Source organism: Erythrolamprus reginae, chromosome 1 (genome assembly GCF_031021105.1).
Source record: "Erythrolamprus reginae isolate rEryReg1 chromosome 1, rEryReg1.hap1, whole genome shotgun sequence".
NCBI classification, from domain to species: domain Eukaryota; kingdom Metazoa; phylum Chordata; class Lepidosauria; order Squamata; family Dipsadidae; genus Erythrolamprus; species Erythrolamprus reginae.
In genome coordinates, this window is record NC_091950.1 from 395,530,277 (window position 1) to 395,546,736 (window position 16,460).

Here is a 16,460-nt window from a genome sequence, read left to right on the forward strand (position 1 = left end):
CAATGGGAGTTTAAATGTGATCTGAGGAATTTTAGAGCAGTGGTTCTCAACCTGGGGGTCGGCCCCCCTTTGGGGGTCGAATGGCCATTTCACAGGGGTCACCTAAGATCAAGAGCGTTCTGGCACTTTGGCTCACTTCAGATCAGAAGTTTAAAAATATGGGTGTTTAAAGATGATAGAATAGAAGGATCAGGAGCAGTCACAGCATTGCTATCATTGGTATCAGTTATAGTTTTAACCATTAGATTTGTATTGTACTGTTTTATTGCTGTTGTGAGCCGCCCCGAGTCTTCGGAGAGGGGCGGCATACAAGTCTAATTAATAATAATAATAATAATAATAATAATAATAATAATAATAATAATAATAGTTGTTGTTATTATTATTGAATATTATTGAAAATTTATGCACAATAATAAAATGTTTATGTATCATTGGAAACAGATGGGAGAGAAATACATATATGCTTCCATGGGAAATGCTTCCCACTGTCCAGAATACTAACAAAAAGGGTCAGTTCCCTGCAGGAAACCATCTCTAAGACTTCAGGACATCTAAGAGTCTCCATTTTGTGTTATAACATTCACAGTTAGCCCTGCCCTTCACATTGATGGCAATAAGTTCGCGGAGAGGGGCGGCATACAAATCTAAATAATAAAGAAAGAAAGAAAGAAAGAAAGAAAGAAAGAAAGAAAGAAAGAAAGAAAGAAAGAAAGATAATTAGAAATTTTAGCATTTTGTCTCTGCAACAGGCAGCCTCTCTTTAAGACAGATGGACATATATGAGCCTTATGCCAACTGGATTTGCATATTTCTCCTTGCTTTGGCAGTTTTCCTGATACAGAAAACTTCGTATAGTGGGGACATTCTGCTGCTACCAGATCCTTCCCTATTTAGGAAGCCAAATTGTCTACAAATCAGCGAGTCTGAAGAAGCCCAAGTTTGCATGTTGTTCATCTTTGTCATGGTTGAGTTTTGATGATGCCGTGTTTGGCCAAATGGCTGCAATGTTTTGCACAAAAGCAAGCTGTTATCGTGAGAAAATAGTGATGGGCCCATTTTTTGCCTATAAACAGTAGATACCATTCATGAAAATGACACCAAGAGACATTTGCCCTGTGAAGCCGTCATGTCTTACAAATCCAATTAAATAAATAAACAAGCAAACAAATAAATAAATAAAATGTCTTCCCAGGAGGAGATAAAAGGCTTAGGGGAAATGCAAATGAAATATGAAATAACATTGAGAAACCTCATCAGATGCATTTATTGTATAAAAGGAAACTGAAAAGGGCAAATGATCCCCCTCCCCAAGTTCTTTTTCATTTCAGCATCAAAGGCAAAGACTGCCTCTTTTTTTGATCTTCTGCAGAGAAGAATTGGATCTATTTTTGTATATACCAAACTTTGCTAGCATCATTTATTTATTTATTTTTATTTTGTCTAATACATAATGTAAGTTTGTGAAGATATAATCATTGTAATATACATCAGTTGAAGAATAGAAAAACCTTAGGAATGATATAGAAGAAATAATAATAGAGTTCATATTCATAAAGCTAGTAAAAACATAAGAGAGACATTAGGACAAGGAATGGAAGGCACTTTGGTGCACTGATGCAGGCCCCTTACTGACCTCTTAGGAATCTGGAGAGGTCAACAATGGACAGTCTAAGGGTAAAATTTTGGGGGTTAGGGGATGACACTACAGAGTCTGGTAATGAGTTTCATGCTTCGACCACTCGATTACTAAAGTCGTCAAGTTTGGAGAGGTTTCTTCACAAATATTTTCTTGTGTAACCCAGGTCTTTTGAATAATTATTTATATAGCACCTTCTGTATTCATGGAGCTTTACCATGTCCGGTGTAAAGCTTATAACCTAACGTTTGAAAAAGGGGGGAAAGTCAAATGAAGTTCAGTAGAGCTATTGGAAAACCAATAGCGTAGCACTGTATATTTATTCAACTGTGTGTCCTCAGCATTTTCTCCTGTGCAGTGATAATTGACATTGAGGTCAACTGCAGAATCGCCAAGGCAAGCTCTGCATTTGGCAGACGAATGACCAATGGATAAGCCTTGCCAGAAAGCTCAAAATCTACAGAGCAATAGTGCTAACTACCCTGTTGTATGCCAGTGAGACTTGGACAGTATACAGGAAACATGCTAGGCAATTGAACCACTTCCACATGACCTGCCTTCGTAGAAGTCTGAGGATCCAGTGGCAGGATAAGGTGCCTGGCACTGAGGTCCTCTCCAGAGCAGGCCTGCCATCAATTCCCACCCTGCTGATGAAAGCCCAGACACGCTGGGCAGGTCATGTTGCTAGGATTATTATTATTATTATTTATTAAATTTGTATGCCCCTCTCCATAGACTCGGGGATGCCAAACCATCTCATCCCTAAACATCTCGTCTATGGTGAGCTGTCTAAAGGAAAGAGATCACATGGGGGACAAAGGAAGCGTTACAGAGACACATTGAAAGCCGCCTTCGACACCACCTCCTGGGAAACCCTGGCACAAGATTTATTATTGATTGATTGATTGATTGATTTTGTCCAATACACAATGAGGGTTTTAGTGGATATACACATAGTAAAATACATGATGAAGGTTATAGAGGATATAAGATATATAAGATATATCTAAGAAAGAATAAAAGAGAAGATATATGAATAAAACATATCAATGAAAGAATAGAAGAAGAGATATAGGAATAGAAGAAAGGTATGGGAGATATAGGAGAGCAATAGGACAGGGGACGGAAGGCACTCGAATGCACTTGAATGCACTTGTACTCGCCCCTTACTAACCTCTTAGGAATCTGGATAGGTCAACTGTAGATAATCTAAGGGTAAAGTGTTGGGGGTTTGGGGATGACACTATGGAGTCCGGTAATGAGTTCCACGCTTCGACAACTCAGTTACTGAAGTCGTATTTTTTACAGTCAAGTTTGGAGCGGTTAATATTAAGTTTAAATCTGTTGTGTGCTCTTGTGTTGTTGTGGTTGAAGCTGAAGTAGTCACCGACAGGCAGGACGTTGCAGCATATGATCTTATGGGCAATACTTAGATCATGTTTAAGGCATCTTAGTTCTAGGCTTTCTAGGCCCAGGATTGAAAGTCTAGGCCCAGGATCGACCAACATGGCGCATGCTGATCCATCAAGGCTGCCAGACATCTAGGCCAGAAGAACATTCATAGCTGAAGAGAAGCAAGCACTCCACAAAGCCAGAGCTGCAAATGCTGCGACAATGGTGCCCACCCATGTCTGCCCAACATGTGGCAGAACATTTTGTGCCCGTATAGGCCTCACCAGCCACCTGTGGACACATCACGTGCAGCCCACAATCCATTAGATGTCAAGGTCCTCTTCAAACACAATGGACGAACATCATAATTTTTTTTTTTGGAAGAGAATTTTATTACATAGAACCACTGGGTTTGGAAACCTTGGATAAGAATAGCAAAATAGGAGATTCCAGATTAACAGGATCTGATTGGCCCATTTTCACAAGCAGATGTGAAACCTAAACTGCAATTAATCCCAGCTGTGGGTGATTATTGAGACTTGAGTAAGCATAGACGATGATTTTAATTTTTTTCTCCCCTGCTCTAGTCCTGGAGAAACAATTCTTCTATAGATGATGTTTGCTTGAGTCTAAACAAAAAACATTTTTAGAGGCAGATTTTTCTCACGATTTAAGCAAGGAGGAAAATGCTAAATCCCAGTAAGCTTTGGCTATGTCCATACTGTATTTTTTTTAAATAATGTGTTAAGTAAATTGATCCTTCATTACTGCTGCTTGAATGATATTATAGTCTATTTGCAGCATGAAAATAAAAGCCTGCAAAATTGCTTCCTTTAAGGTAAAGATGAAATGTAAAAGAATGTCCTTCAAGCCCTAAACATTTGTCTTTATAATACCTAGGTTCAATTAGCAAGTTTTTGTAACCTTTTGTAGTTTAATTTGAAAGGCTATTTGTCAGCGAACACTTAGCATTAAGTGGATTTTATTTAACATAGCCAAGCTGTTAACATTTTCCAGGTTCTGTATCTTCAAAGCCATCAAGATACTGGCTTCAAACCTGCAACATTCCATTAGTTTTAATTGGCTACCTTAATTATATAAGAACACAGCTTACTATATTTATATTAAATGGGTTCTGCAGGAGAAATAGAGAGGATTTGGTTGATAGAAAAATGTGGCTGAATTATTAATCATTGCATGTAAATGCCAACATATTGAGAGGGTTGAGAGAATGTTAAGTGGAATGGAATTATTGTTTTTTATGCTTTTGGGTTTTTTTAGATTCTTAATTAATTAATTGGACTCAAGATTTTGTATACTGTGTATTATATGTTGTGAGCCACCCCAACGCCCCAAGTCCTTGGAGAGGGGTGGCATAGAAATCCAATAAATAAATATTGTTTGGGTGTGAAAAGCAGAAGAAAGCAGCAAATGATATAGAAAGCAGCATAGACATCAGAGAGTATTCTGAGCAGAGACTGGTTACAAGCTGTGCGCCACAAGGGTCTGTTCTGGGTCCTATTCTTTTTAATATGTTTGTGAGTGACATAGGGGAAGATTTGGTAGGGAAGGTTTGCCTATTTGCCGATGACTCTAAAGTGTGCAATATGGTTGATATTCCTGGAGGCGTTTGTAATACGGTAAATGATTTAGCTTTACTAGATAAATGGTCAAAGCAATGGAAACTGCAGTTTAATGTTTCCAAATGTAAAATAATGCACTTGGGGAAAAGGAATCCTAAATCTGAGTATTGCATTGGCAGTTCTGTGTTAGCAAAAAAGTCAGAAGAGAAGGATTATGGGGTACTGATTTCTGACAGTCTCAAAATGGGTGAACAGTGCAGTCAGGCGGTAGGGAAAGCAAGTAGGATGCTTGGCTACATAGCTAGAGGTATAACAAGCAGGAAGAGGGAGATTATGATCCCGCTAATGTGGTGAGACCACATTTGGAATACTGTGTTCAGTTCTGGAGACCTCACCTACAAAAAGATATTGACAAAATTGAACGTGTCCAAAGACGGGCTACAAGAATGGTGGAAGGTCTTAAGCATAAAATGTATCAGGAAAGACTTAATGAACTCAATCTGTATAGTCTGGAGGACAGAAGGAAAAGGGGGGACATGATTGAAACATTTAAATATGTTAAAGGGTTAAATAAGGTCCAGGAGGGAAGTGTTTTTAATAGGAAACTGAACACAAGAACAAGGGGACACAATCTGAAGTTAGTTGGGGGAAAGATCAAAAGCAACATGACAAAATATTATTTTACTGAAAGAGTAGTAGATCCTTGGAACAAACTTCCAGCAGACGTGGTAGATAAATCCACAGTAACAGAATTTAAACATGCCTGGGATAAACATATATCCATCCTAAGATAAAATACAGAAAATTGTATAAGGGCAGACTAGATGGACCATGAGGTCTTTTTCTGCCGTCAGTCTTCTATGTTTTTATGTTTCTATGATTATCATTGACCTACCAGCATGTCAGCCCAGTTTGACTCATTGAGTTTCTTCACTGTGTTTGAGGAATTGGGAGTGTAGTAAAATGTTGGAATAATCAGCTTAATATAATTTTAAAAATAATAGCTACTCTGCACAGTGTTCCCTCTAATTTTGGGGGGGGGGGGAGCGGAAAAGTATAGTGTCTGAGCGGCAGTCCCTTTGGGACTGGGCAGCACAGAAATATTAAATAAACAAACAAACAAACAAACAAATAAAAACCCCACCCTGTTTTGCCTCAGAGAATTTCAAAATAAAATACTGTACAGTGGTACCTCGAGATACGAGTTTAATTCGTTCCGGACCTGGGCTCTTAAGTCGAGCAGCTCTTATCTCGAACGACTTTTCCCCATAGGAATTAATGTAAATAATTTTAATTGGTTCCAGCCCTCAAAAAACTCACAAAGTTAGTCTAAATTATGCAGAAAGACATGTTTTTAATGAAGAAATGTACATGTACATATAAATGAATAATGAAGTTTCTTTCACTTAACTTGTAAACTTTCTTAAACTTTTAAATTTACATATGTTCAACTTCTCTGCCACCCAATCCTGTAGGACAGAGGTCCCCAACCCTTTTTGCACCAGGGACCGGCTTTAAGCGATCAAGAGAGGAATGGGTGAATGAATGGACGGAGGGTGGGAAGGAAGGAAGGAAAGAGGGAAGGGACAGGAACAGAGGAAGGAAGCAAGGAAACTTATGAAAGGGGAGAGTAAGAGAGGAATGAGTGAAGGGAGGGAGGGAGGGAAGAAGGTGGGAAGGAGAAAGAAAAGAAGAAATAGAGGAAGGGAAGGTAAAAGAGAGAAAGAAAAAGAGCAAGAAAGAAAGCTGCAAGCCCCCCCCCCCGAGCCCCCCAGGCCGGCTGCAACCTTTTAAAACACGCGCGCCACTTCGCAGCTGTCTCCTGAAGCCGAACGCGGAAGTTAGCGTTTGGCTTCAGGAGACAGCTCCTTGGCGCTTGTATCTCGAATTTGGGCTTGTAAGTAGAACAAAAATATCTCTCCCCTCCCAGCTCTTATCTCGAGTTGCTCTTAAGTAGAGCAGCTCTTATGTCGGGGTTCCACTGTACTGTGTGTCTATAACAGTGAGCTCATAATAGGGCAACTCTATCAATATCAAAATGCCACTTAAATAGTTGAGCTAGTTTCAAACTAGATTTTGATTTTCTTTCTCTCTTCCTTACTCCCATTCTTTTTCTTTCTCTTTTCCTTCCTCTCTTTTTTCTATCTGTTTCTCTTCCTCTCTTCCTCTCTTCCTCTCTTCCTCCTTCCCTCTCTCTCCTTCCCTCTCATTCTTTCCCTCTCGGCTTCTGGGCAGGTTTGAAAAACTCTGAGTTGATGATGATTTTTAAGTGAGCGATTGCTCACTGCTCAGCTTAGAGGGAACTATGACTCTGCACTCTGATTGGAATCTATTATTAAGGGTTATTTTGGCTGAGAAACCATCTATCACTTGAGATCTTTAGAGATAAGAGATGTTCAGCAATTGAGCCTTCTGCCCACAGAGCATGTGTGTGCTTTGTCATTGAGTTAAGATCTTGGGACAGAACTACAATTAATTATTAGAGGAAGAGGCCCACAAGAGTCACACAAATTTAAAATAAACATACAACAGCAGCCTGTGAACAGGATATAACAACCTCTTTAGAAGTCATCTTCACCCAGAGTGTGACACTTGTCCTGTTACACGCTTGATTGTTAATTATGTAGCTTGTCCTCATCAGTTTGAAAGGCTCCCATAGTATAAGCATCTGAGGACTCAATGAAAGAGAAGGCAAAATAGTACATAATAGCATGACATAAATGATACCACAAAATACTTATATCAGCTTCGTCTTGTCATACCAATGATTCATTCAACGATGATGCATATATTGCCATTTTAATTGTCATTGTTATTTGTTACAGATGTTGCTGCACTGTAATTATAGACTAATGAAAACGAGAACTAAAAAGATATGACACCAAAGGAAAAAGCGAAGTGTTGAGACAACTCAAGCAGAGATAAATTAAGCACCCGTTCAGAATGATCTAAGAGCCCAGTTTAGCTCAAGCATCAGTACCGAGAGAAAATGGAAGGTCCCTTTCTTCTCCTGGGCTTATTCATGGGCTGTTGGCAGGCTAGGTCACCCTGCCCTAGCTGTTTGAGGCAACGTCACGGGGAAACAGCATTTATTAACAAACTGATGCAATGTTGAAACAGTAAAAGAAAAATCCTAACCTAAACCAAGAGGAAAGAATACATTTGGTCATGAAACATTGCCCATGCATTTATTTATTTATTGATTGATTGATTGATTGATTGATTGATTGATTGATTGATCGATTGATCGATCGATCGATCTACCTCTCTATCTACCCACCCACCCACCCATCCATCTATTTATCTATCTATCTATCTATCTATCTATCTATCTATCTATCTATCTATCTATCTATCTATCTAGTCCAATACATAATACACATGGAATAAATAAATATGTAATAATCTAAATAAAGAAAAGAATAGAAGAAAAGATATAAAAGTACAGGTGAACATATTTGAAAGGAAGAAAAGATAAATGAGATAAGGAGAGACAATTGGACAGGGGACGGAAGGCACACTGGTGCACTTATGCACGCCCCTTACTGACCTCTAAGGAAGCTGGAGAGGTCAATCGTGGATAGTCTAAGGGAAAAATGTTGGGGGTTAGGGGTTGACACTACTGAGTCAGGTGTCATGCACTGGCCACACCTATGCTCGGTTTAGCAAAAGGGGAAGTCACAATACATTACATGACACCATGATGACGCAAGTTTGACAGCCCTGATTTAGGTAGGATGTGTCATAAGTCCTTTCCTTAGTGCCATCTCACATCAGTCTACTTGAAGTATTACAGTACCGTTCTGTCAGGGTCTCTAATGTTCTCTTGTTGAATTTCATTGAGAAAAGTGTATTTCTTGGAACGGGAAAGAGAAAGGGTAGCACACACTCCATTTTCATCCATCCATCAATGGATCAAGAGCTCTTGGGAGATTGCATCCAGGTTTTCCAGAAAATATATAATGGGGAAAGGACATCTGGCTTGTTTGCAATGGTCTTTTGTTTATTTGCATCAGAAGCATCACAATTAAAGTAAAGCATGCTATCCAACATAAAATATAAAATACAAGATTAAAATATGTGCAAGTCAAACAAATTTTGCCCAGAAACTAGCAGCATTAATTATATTGTTGTGCTGCAAGGAATGAATCAATTGTACACTGATCAGGCACAAAGGATAGGTAGACATACTGTATGTGGCGTTGTCTATGTGTTTATAGTGGTAAGAAAAGGGCAGATGCAAAGAATTTGTTTTGCATTTTGCTGCTGTTAAGCTGTTTTCGCCCTCCCTAGGCATTGAATTATGGTGTGGGCACTTGTGCATGCGCGATAGTGCGTGTGCACGCTCTTTCGGCACCCAAGGAAAAAAAGGTTCACCACCATTGATACAGGATCTCCTGCTTGAATGGGGGATTGGACTAGATGACCTACAGTATAAGGTCCTTCCAACTCTGTTACTCTGTTAACAAGTTAAAAGCAGTCCAGACTGAACTATGTATAAATGCCATTTTGCTGCTTACCCCTTCAGAGTTGGCCTTCTCCGGGTCCCGTCAACTAAACAATGCCGCTTGGCGGGACCCAGGGGAAGAGCCTTCTCTGTGGCGGCCCCGGCCCTCTGGAACCAACTCCCCCCAGAGATTAGAATTGCCCCCACCCTCCTTGCCTTTCGTAAGCTGCTTAAAACCCACCTCTGCCGCCAGGCATGGGGGAATTGAGATACCCTTTCCCCCTGGGCCTTTACAATTTTATGCATAGTATGTCTGTATGTCTGATTGGTTTTTATTATAATGGGTTTTTAATTGTTTTTAGTATTGGATTATTATTATATGCTGTCTTATTATTGCTGTTAGCAGCCCCGAGTCTCCGGAGAGGGGTGGCATACAAATCCAATGAATGAATGAATAAATAAACAAACAAACAAACAAACAAACAAACAAATAAATAAATAAATAAATAAATAAATAAATAAATTTTTGCCTCGAACAGTCAATCGGACTCTTTTTCTTTTCCTACTATTTCTCATCTCTCACGTGTCTTGTCTTTTTTGACTTTCAGCCTCTGGGGCAGGTTCAGCTCGGTAATTTTATTTTTAACAACTTGAGTTATTTTGGCAAGCAAAACTGATTGAAAAACAGGACATAAAAATGTCAGTGTTCGAGGTTTCTTCCGAATGCTATGAGTCTGAGAAGCAAATCTGTAATGTAGCGTGGCATCCTAAATCTACAAGTTGATCTGGGCAGTCCCTTATCTAAAGAACAGAGGTGTGTGCCAGTCAGCACGATGATTTCCCAAGGCTAAAGTTAAAGCATATTGGACCTGCCCTCAATTTAAGTGCTATCATCTGAATTAAATACAATCTGATAGGGTCAGGTGCTAAGGCTTCTGCCAGCAAAGGAAAACGAATAGCTTTTCCTTTCTATAGCTCCCAATGGTAAGGGTAATAAAATAGGTCAGTTCCACTGTCCCCCTGTTCTAGGGGGGCTCATTCAAAGTTCCTCTTAACTTGTTCCCTCCAAATCCTTCTTGATGTTTAATGTCCTTTATCTCCGGTGTCATCGGATTTCTGATTACAGAGGCACAATAGCAATGAAAAGGTTTCCAAACATAAAAATCTTTGCTTGATGCTTCACAAAGAGATCCTTAAAATCCTATGATTACTGCCAAGGCTCTTACAATTGTTTAGTTACTTAAGAAATTGTCATATCTAGTTATTGATCAATTGGTTATGTCTGCATCAAAATTGCATAGGAGAAAGAAGCATGTTTTTATGAAATGATTATTACAGCCAGGGAAAATATGATTTGACAGTAGCAGTTTTAAAAAAAGGTATATATCTGTATGTATGTATTTGAATGTATTAGCCACCCAACTTCAGTAGACTCACATCTGCTTAATAATGTATGGTATAATGTCAGGGTCTGGATGGGTGCCAACAGGCTCAGACTCAATCCAGACAAGACGGAGTGGCTGTGGGTACTGCCTCCCAAGGCCACCTGTCCATCCATCACCCTGGAGGGGGAATTATTGACCCTCTCAGAGAGGGTCCGCAACTTGGGCGTCCTCCTCGATCCACCGCTGACATTAGAACATCATCTTTCAGCTGTGGCGAAGGGGACGTTTGCCCTGGTCCGCCTGGTGCACCAGTTGCGGCCCTATCTGGACTGGGAGTCACTGCTCACGGTCACTCATGCCCTTATCACCTCGAGGTTCGACTACTGCAATGCTCTCTACATGGGGCTACCCTTGAAGAGTGTTCGGAAACTTCAGCTCGTCCAAAATGCAGCCGCGCGAGCAGTCTTGGGCCTTCCAAGAAATGCCCATATCTCACCATCACTCCGCGGACTGCATTGGCTACCAATTTGTTTCCGGACACAGTTCAAAGTGTTGGTTATGACCTATAAAGCCCTATATGGCATAGGACCAGATTATCTCCGAGACCGCCTTCCGCCGCACGAATCCCAGCGAGCGGTGAGGTCCCACAGAGTTGGTCTCCTTAGGGTCCCATCGACCAAACAATGTCGGCTGGCGGGACCTAGGGGAAGAGCCTTCTCTGTGGGGGGCCCGGCCCTCTGGAATCAGCTCCCCCCAGAGATTTGTACTGCCCCCACCCTCCTTGCCTTCCGAAAAAGTTTAAAAACTCATCTTTGCCTCCAGACCTGGGGTTCCTTAGACCTTCCCCCGTGACCGATGAATGCTTAGTTTGACTGCTGAATGAATGATATTGATAGTTTTTAATTAGAATTTTAAGATTGTTTTTTTAAGGTATAATTGGATTGTTATTATTGTTTCCTGTTTTTCTGTACATGCTGTGAGCCGCCCCGAGTCCTCGGAGAGGGGCGGCATATAAATCCAATAAAATAAAATAAATAAAATTAAATAAATATTTTAAAGTTGCTGAATGAATGACGGAAGGTTTTAAATACACAGAATGTTTGATTGGACTCTATCTTGTAATCATCTCTTTGCTAATATTGCATTTATTTCCCTTTTCAGTTGGACTGCATCAGTTTGGCTCCCAGTGGCCCATGGAAGACATCGACTCGGTGGGAAGCTCTGATGATGAATTCTTCGATGCCCGAGGTTTGTAATCCTCCTTCATTGGTTCTGAGCTGTCACGTTTGAGTTTAATAAGCACAGTCTATGTGTCAGATTTACATTTATGTTTAGCTAAAATAAAAATCTGCAGTTTTATTCTCCTTTAAGGGCTTTATTGAAAACAATTCCTGTAAATTGGCTTTGCAGAAAAGAATTTGCAATGTGGTTGGAGAATCTCTCCACAGAGGGTAATTTATGGCTAATTTGTTGTTGTTGTCTTAAGAAGGAGAGAGGAAGGTGCTGTAGCCACTGGTGATCTGAAATTGAGTACCAGTAGAAACATAGAAACATAGAAGTCTGACGGCAGAAAAAGACCTCATGGTCCATCTAGTCTGCCCTTATACTATTTTCTGTATTTTATCTTAGGATGCATATATGTTTATCCCAGGCATGTTTAAATTTAGTTACTGTGGATTTATCTACCACGTCTGCTGGAAATTTGTTCCAAGGATTTACTACTCTTTCAGTAAAATAATATTTTCTCACGTTGCTTTTGATCTTTCCCCCAACTAACTTCAGATGGTGTCCCCTTGTTCTTGTGTTCTTTCCTATTAAAAACACTTCCCTCCTGGACCTTATTTAACCCTTTAACATATTTAAATGTTTCAATCATGTCCCCCCTTTTCCTTCTGTCCTCCAGACTATACAGATTGAGTTCATTAAGTCTTTCCTGATACGTTTTATGCTTAAGACCTTCCACCATTCTTGTAGCCCGTCTTTGGACCCATTCAATTTAGGTTTTTTATTTTGAAGTGGATTGTCTATCTGCATGGAATAGGTGAATATTTGTATCTAAAGTTAAAATACGCTGGACATGTTGCTCCAATTAAGAGCAAGACAATGCAGGGTGGTTTTTTTGTCATATTGTATACACATTTCTTGAAAGAGTTTGGATAAATCTTTGCTTGTTGCTTGTTATGCCTTTCCCTCCTTGATCTATTTGCTCAGGGGCTGAGATTTGATGTTGTGCCAAAACTAAACTGTGGACTTTGTGGATGGCTCACATACCATAGTTTAGGTTAGCTAAAAATAAAGTGAGGAGAAAATTACAATTCATCCTTCTCTGCAATTTTGTTTTTGCTTGACAGAGAGAAACAAGAATGCCCTTTTCAATGCAGGCATAAGCTCTTAGATCAAAGCCCGCTCTGGAACTTCTCAAGTTACTCAAAAAGTATGCCACTGTTTTGTTAGTAGAGGGCTTTTTTGGACATTTAACAAATTGTTTTACTTTGATTTTTTGCCATACATGTAAACTGTCCTTCTGTTTAAAATCTAGTATTTTGGAAAGCTTTGGGATGACAGACGATGCCGGGTTACATCATTTATCAAAATTTTTGTGTATATCTCTTTAAATTAACTTTTCTGCTGCTTGCATTAATTTAAGTGGGATTCGTGATGGAAATTTATTAATGGGTATGAATGGAGGTAGCATTTTGGTTTGGTTGGACTATGAATGATCTTAGTGAAGGCATAGTATGGGAGGGAAAAATCCCACTGTGATAAATAGATTTTTTCCGTCAGATTTGTCTCCGGATACTAGAAATTGCCAAATTAATTGCTTACACAAATATTGTGACTTGGAACTCATTTTGGAACCTTGCAGACTTTATAAAAGCAAACTGTGGCCAAAGATAATGGATATCTTCAGCCAAAACAACTTTTATGGATTGATTGCTTTCTTTGATTCTTTCTTTCATTCAACCTGGCTTCAATTAAGATTGATTGTTTGCAAGTAGTATGGTTTTATGACACGTGTGATTTTAGTGATGTTTTTTATTGGTTTTTTTAACTTATATTGTATTTATACCTGTTGTTAGCCGCTCAGAGTCTGTTTGGAGTGAGCGACATATCAATCAATCAATCAATCAACCAACATAGAAACATAGAATACTGACAGTAGAAAAAGACCTCATGGTCCATCTAGTCTGCCCTTATACTATTTCCTGTATTTTATCTTACAATGGATATATGTTTATCCCAGGCATGTTTAAATTCAGTTACTGTGGATTTACCAACCATGTCTGCTGGAAGTTTGTTCCAAGGATCTACTACTCTTTCAGTAAAATAATATTTTCTCACGTTGCTTTTGATCTTTCCCCCAACTAACTTCAGATTGTGTCCCTTTGTTCTTGTGTTAAAAACACTTCCCTCCTGAACCTTATTTAACCCTTTAACATATTTAAATGTTTCGATCATGTCCCCTTTTCCTTCTGTCCTCCAGACTATACAGATTGAGTTCATTAAGTCTTTCCTGATACGTTTTATGCTTAAGACCTTCCACCATTCTTGTAGCCCGTCTTTGGACCCGTTCAATTTTGTCAATATCTTTTTGTAGGTGAGGTCTCCAAAACTGAACACAGTATTCCAAATGTGGTCTCACCAGCGCTCTATATAAGGGGATCACAATCTCCCTCTTCCTGCTTGTTATACCTCTAGCTATGCAGCCAAGCATCCTACTTGCTTTTCCTACCGCCCGACCACACTGCTCACCCATTTTGAGACTGTCAGAAATCACTACCCCTAAATCCTTCTCTTCTGAAGTTTTTGCTAACACAGAACTGCCAATGCAATACTCAACTAATCAATCAATCAATCAATCAATCTGCTTTAGAACCTATTTATTTCCTGACCTCCTGCATGTAAATGACATGGTTAAACTGAGATCCACTTAATCGTTTTGATTAATTTTGGATACTCTAAATTTAACAATAGATACGTTCTCTCCTTAATTGAGGCTGGCCTTAGAGAAACTATGGACTTTAGAGGATCCCATTGCAGTGATGAAAAGCTCACGATACAGTAAACTAAAATAAAGAGCCAGCAGCATGTGGCAGCAGCCAAAAAAGCTAATACAATCCTTGGTTGTATAAACAGAGTCATAGAATCAAAATCACATAAAGTATTAGTACCGCTTTATAAATCCTTAGTAAACATAGAAACATAGAAGTCTGACGGCAGAAAAAGACCTCATGGTCCATCTAGTCTGCCCTTATACTATTTTCTGTATTTTATCTTAGGATGGATATATGTTTATCCCAGGCATGTTTAAATTCAGTTACTGTGGATTTATCTACCACGTCTGCTGGAAGTTTGTTCCAAGGATCTACTACTCTTTCAGTAAAATAATATTTTCTCATGTTTTGATCTTTCCCCCAACTAACTTCAGATTGTGTCCCCTTGTTCTTGTGTTCACTTTCCTATTAAAAACACTTCCCTCTTGGACCTTATTTAACCCTTTAATATATTTAAATGTTTCGATCATGTCCCCCCTTTCCCTTCTGTCCTCCAGACTCTACAGATTGAGTTCATGAAGTCTTTCCTGATACATTTTATGCTTAAGACCTTCCACCATTCTTGTAGCCCGTCTTTGGACCCGTTCAATTTTGTCAATATCTTTTTGTAGGTGAAGTCTCCAGAACTGAACACAGTATTCCAAATGTGGTCTCACCAGCATTCTATATAGCGGGATCATAATCTCCCTCTTCCTGCTTGTTATACCTCTAGCTATGCAGCCAAGCATCCTACTTGCTTTCCCTACCGCCTGACTGCACTGTTCACCCATTTTGAGACTGTCAGAAATCACTACCCCTAAATCCTTTTCTTTTGAAGTATTTGCTAACACAGAACTGCCAATACAATACTCAGATTGAGGATTCCTTTTCCCCAAGTGCATTATTTTACATTTGGAAACATTAAACTGCAGTTTCCATTGCTTTGACCATTTATCTAGTAAAGCTAAATCATTTACCATATTACAGACGCCTCCAGGAATATCAACCCTATTGCACACTTTAGAGTCATCGGCAAATAGGCAAACCTTCCCTACCAAACCTTCCCCTATGTCACTCACAAACATATTAAAAAGAATAGGACCCAGAACAGACCCTTGTGGCACACCGCTTGTAACCTGATTCTGCTCAGAATACTCGCCATTAACAATAACTCTCTGATGTCTATGCTTCAGCCAGCTGCAAATCCATTGAAGTCCAATCTGCACTAATTTATCTATCAGCTCTTTATGTGGAACCATATCAAAAGCTTTGCTGAAGTCCAGGTAGGCAATATCCACGGCACCACCTTCATCCAACACCTTTGTGACATAGTCAAAGAAATCAATGAGATTAGTCTGACATGATTTGCCTTAGTAAGACCACACCTGGAATACTGCATCCAGTTTTGGTCACCACATTACAAAAAAGATGTTGAGACTTTGCAAAAAAGTGCAGAGAAGAAGAATGATTAGGAGGATTAAAGACCTGGAGACAAGAACATATGAAGAATCATTGCAGGAATTGGGGATGTTCAGTCTAGAGAAAAGAAGGATTAGGGTTTTGTTTGTTTGTTTTTCATACTGTTTGCTTGAAGAGTTCTTGTATTTATTTTCTTTCCTCCCACTTTTTATTAGTTATAAAAAGAAAAATAGAAAAGCAAATCATAGGAAAAATAGGGGAGGGAAAAGGGAAGAGAAAAGTGTAGAGAAGAAGAGAAAACAAAAGAAACATTGAATTTCAATTCCCTTTGGTGCAGAAGAATAACAAATAACATTGAACCTCAACCTTTTAGTATAAACTAGCCATTTCTATAACAACCGATCTATCTATCAGTAAAGCTCAAATTTTCATTTTTTGTTCTAGCTCAAGCACCAAGTCTAGAAAACAGTTTCCAAGTAGAAACTGTTTTTTCTTTTATCAAAGCAGCCAATTGAGCCATCTCTGCTAATTCCATCAGGTTTTGCAACCATTCATCCATTT

The 16,460-nt window shown here is 39.3% G+C and overlaps 1 protein-coding gene across 1 annotated transcript in view; it reads left to right on the forward strand.

Moving 5' to 3' along the window:
- PITPNM3 (PITPNM family member 3) overlaps positions 1–16,460 on the forward strand; it is a 239,530-nt gene that overhangs the window by 106,804 nt on the left and 116,266 nt on the right. The window contains exon 2 of the mRNA XM_070735034.1: positions 11,608–11,694. Coding sequence (XP_070591135.1) covers positions 11,608–11,694 — 87 coding nt within the window. The remainder of the gene's footprint in view (positions 1–11,607; positions 11,695–16,460) is intronic.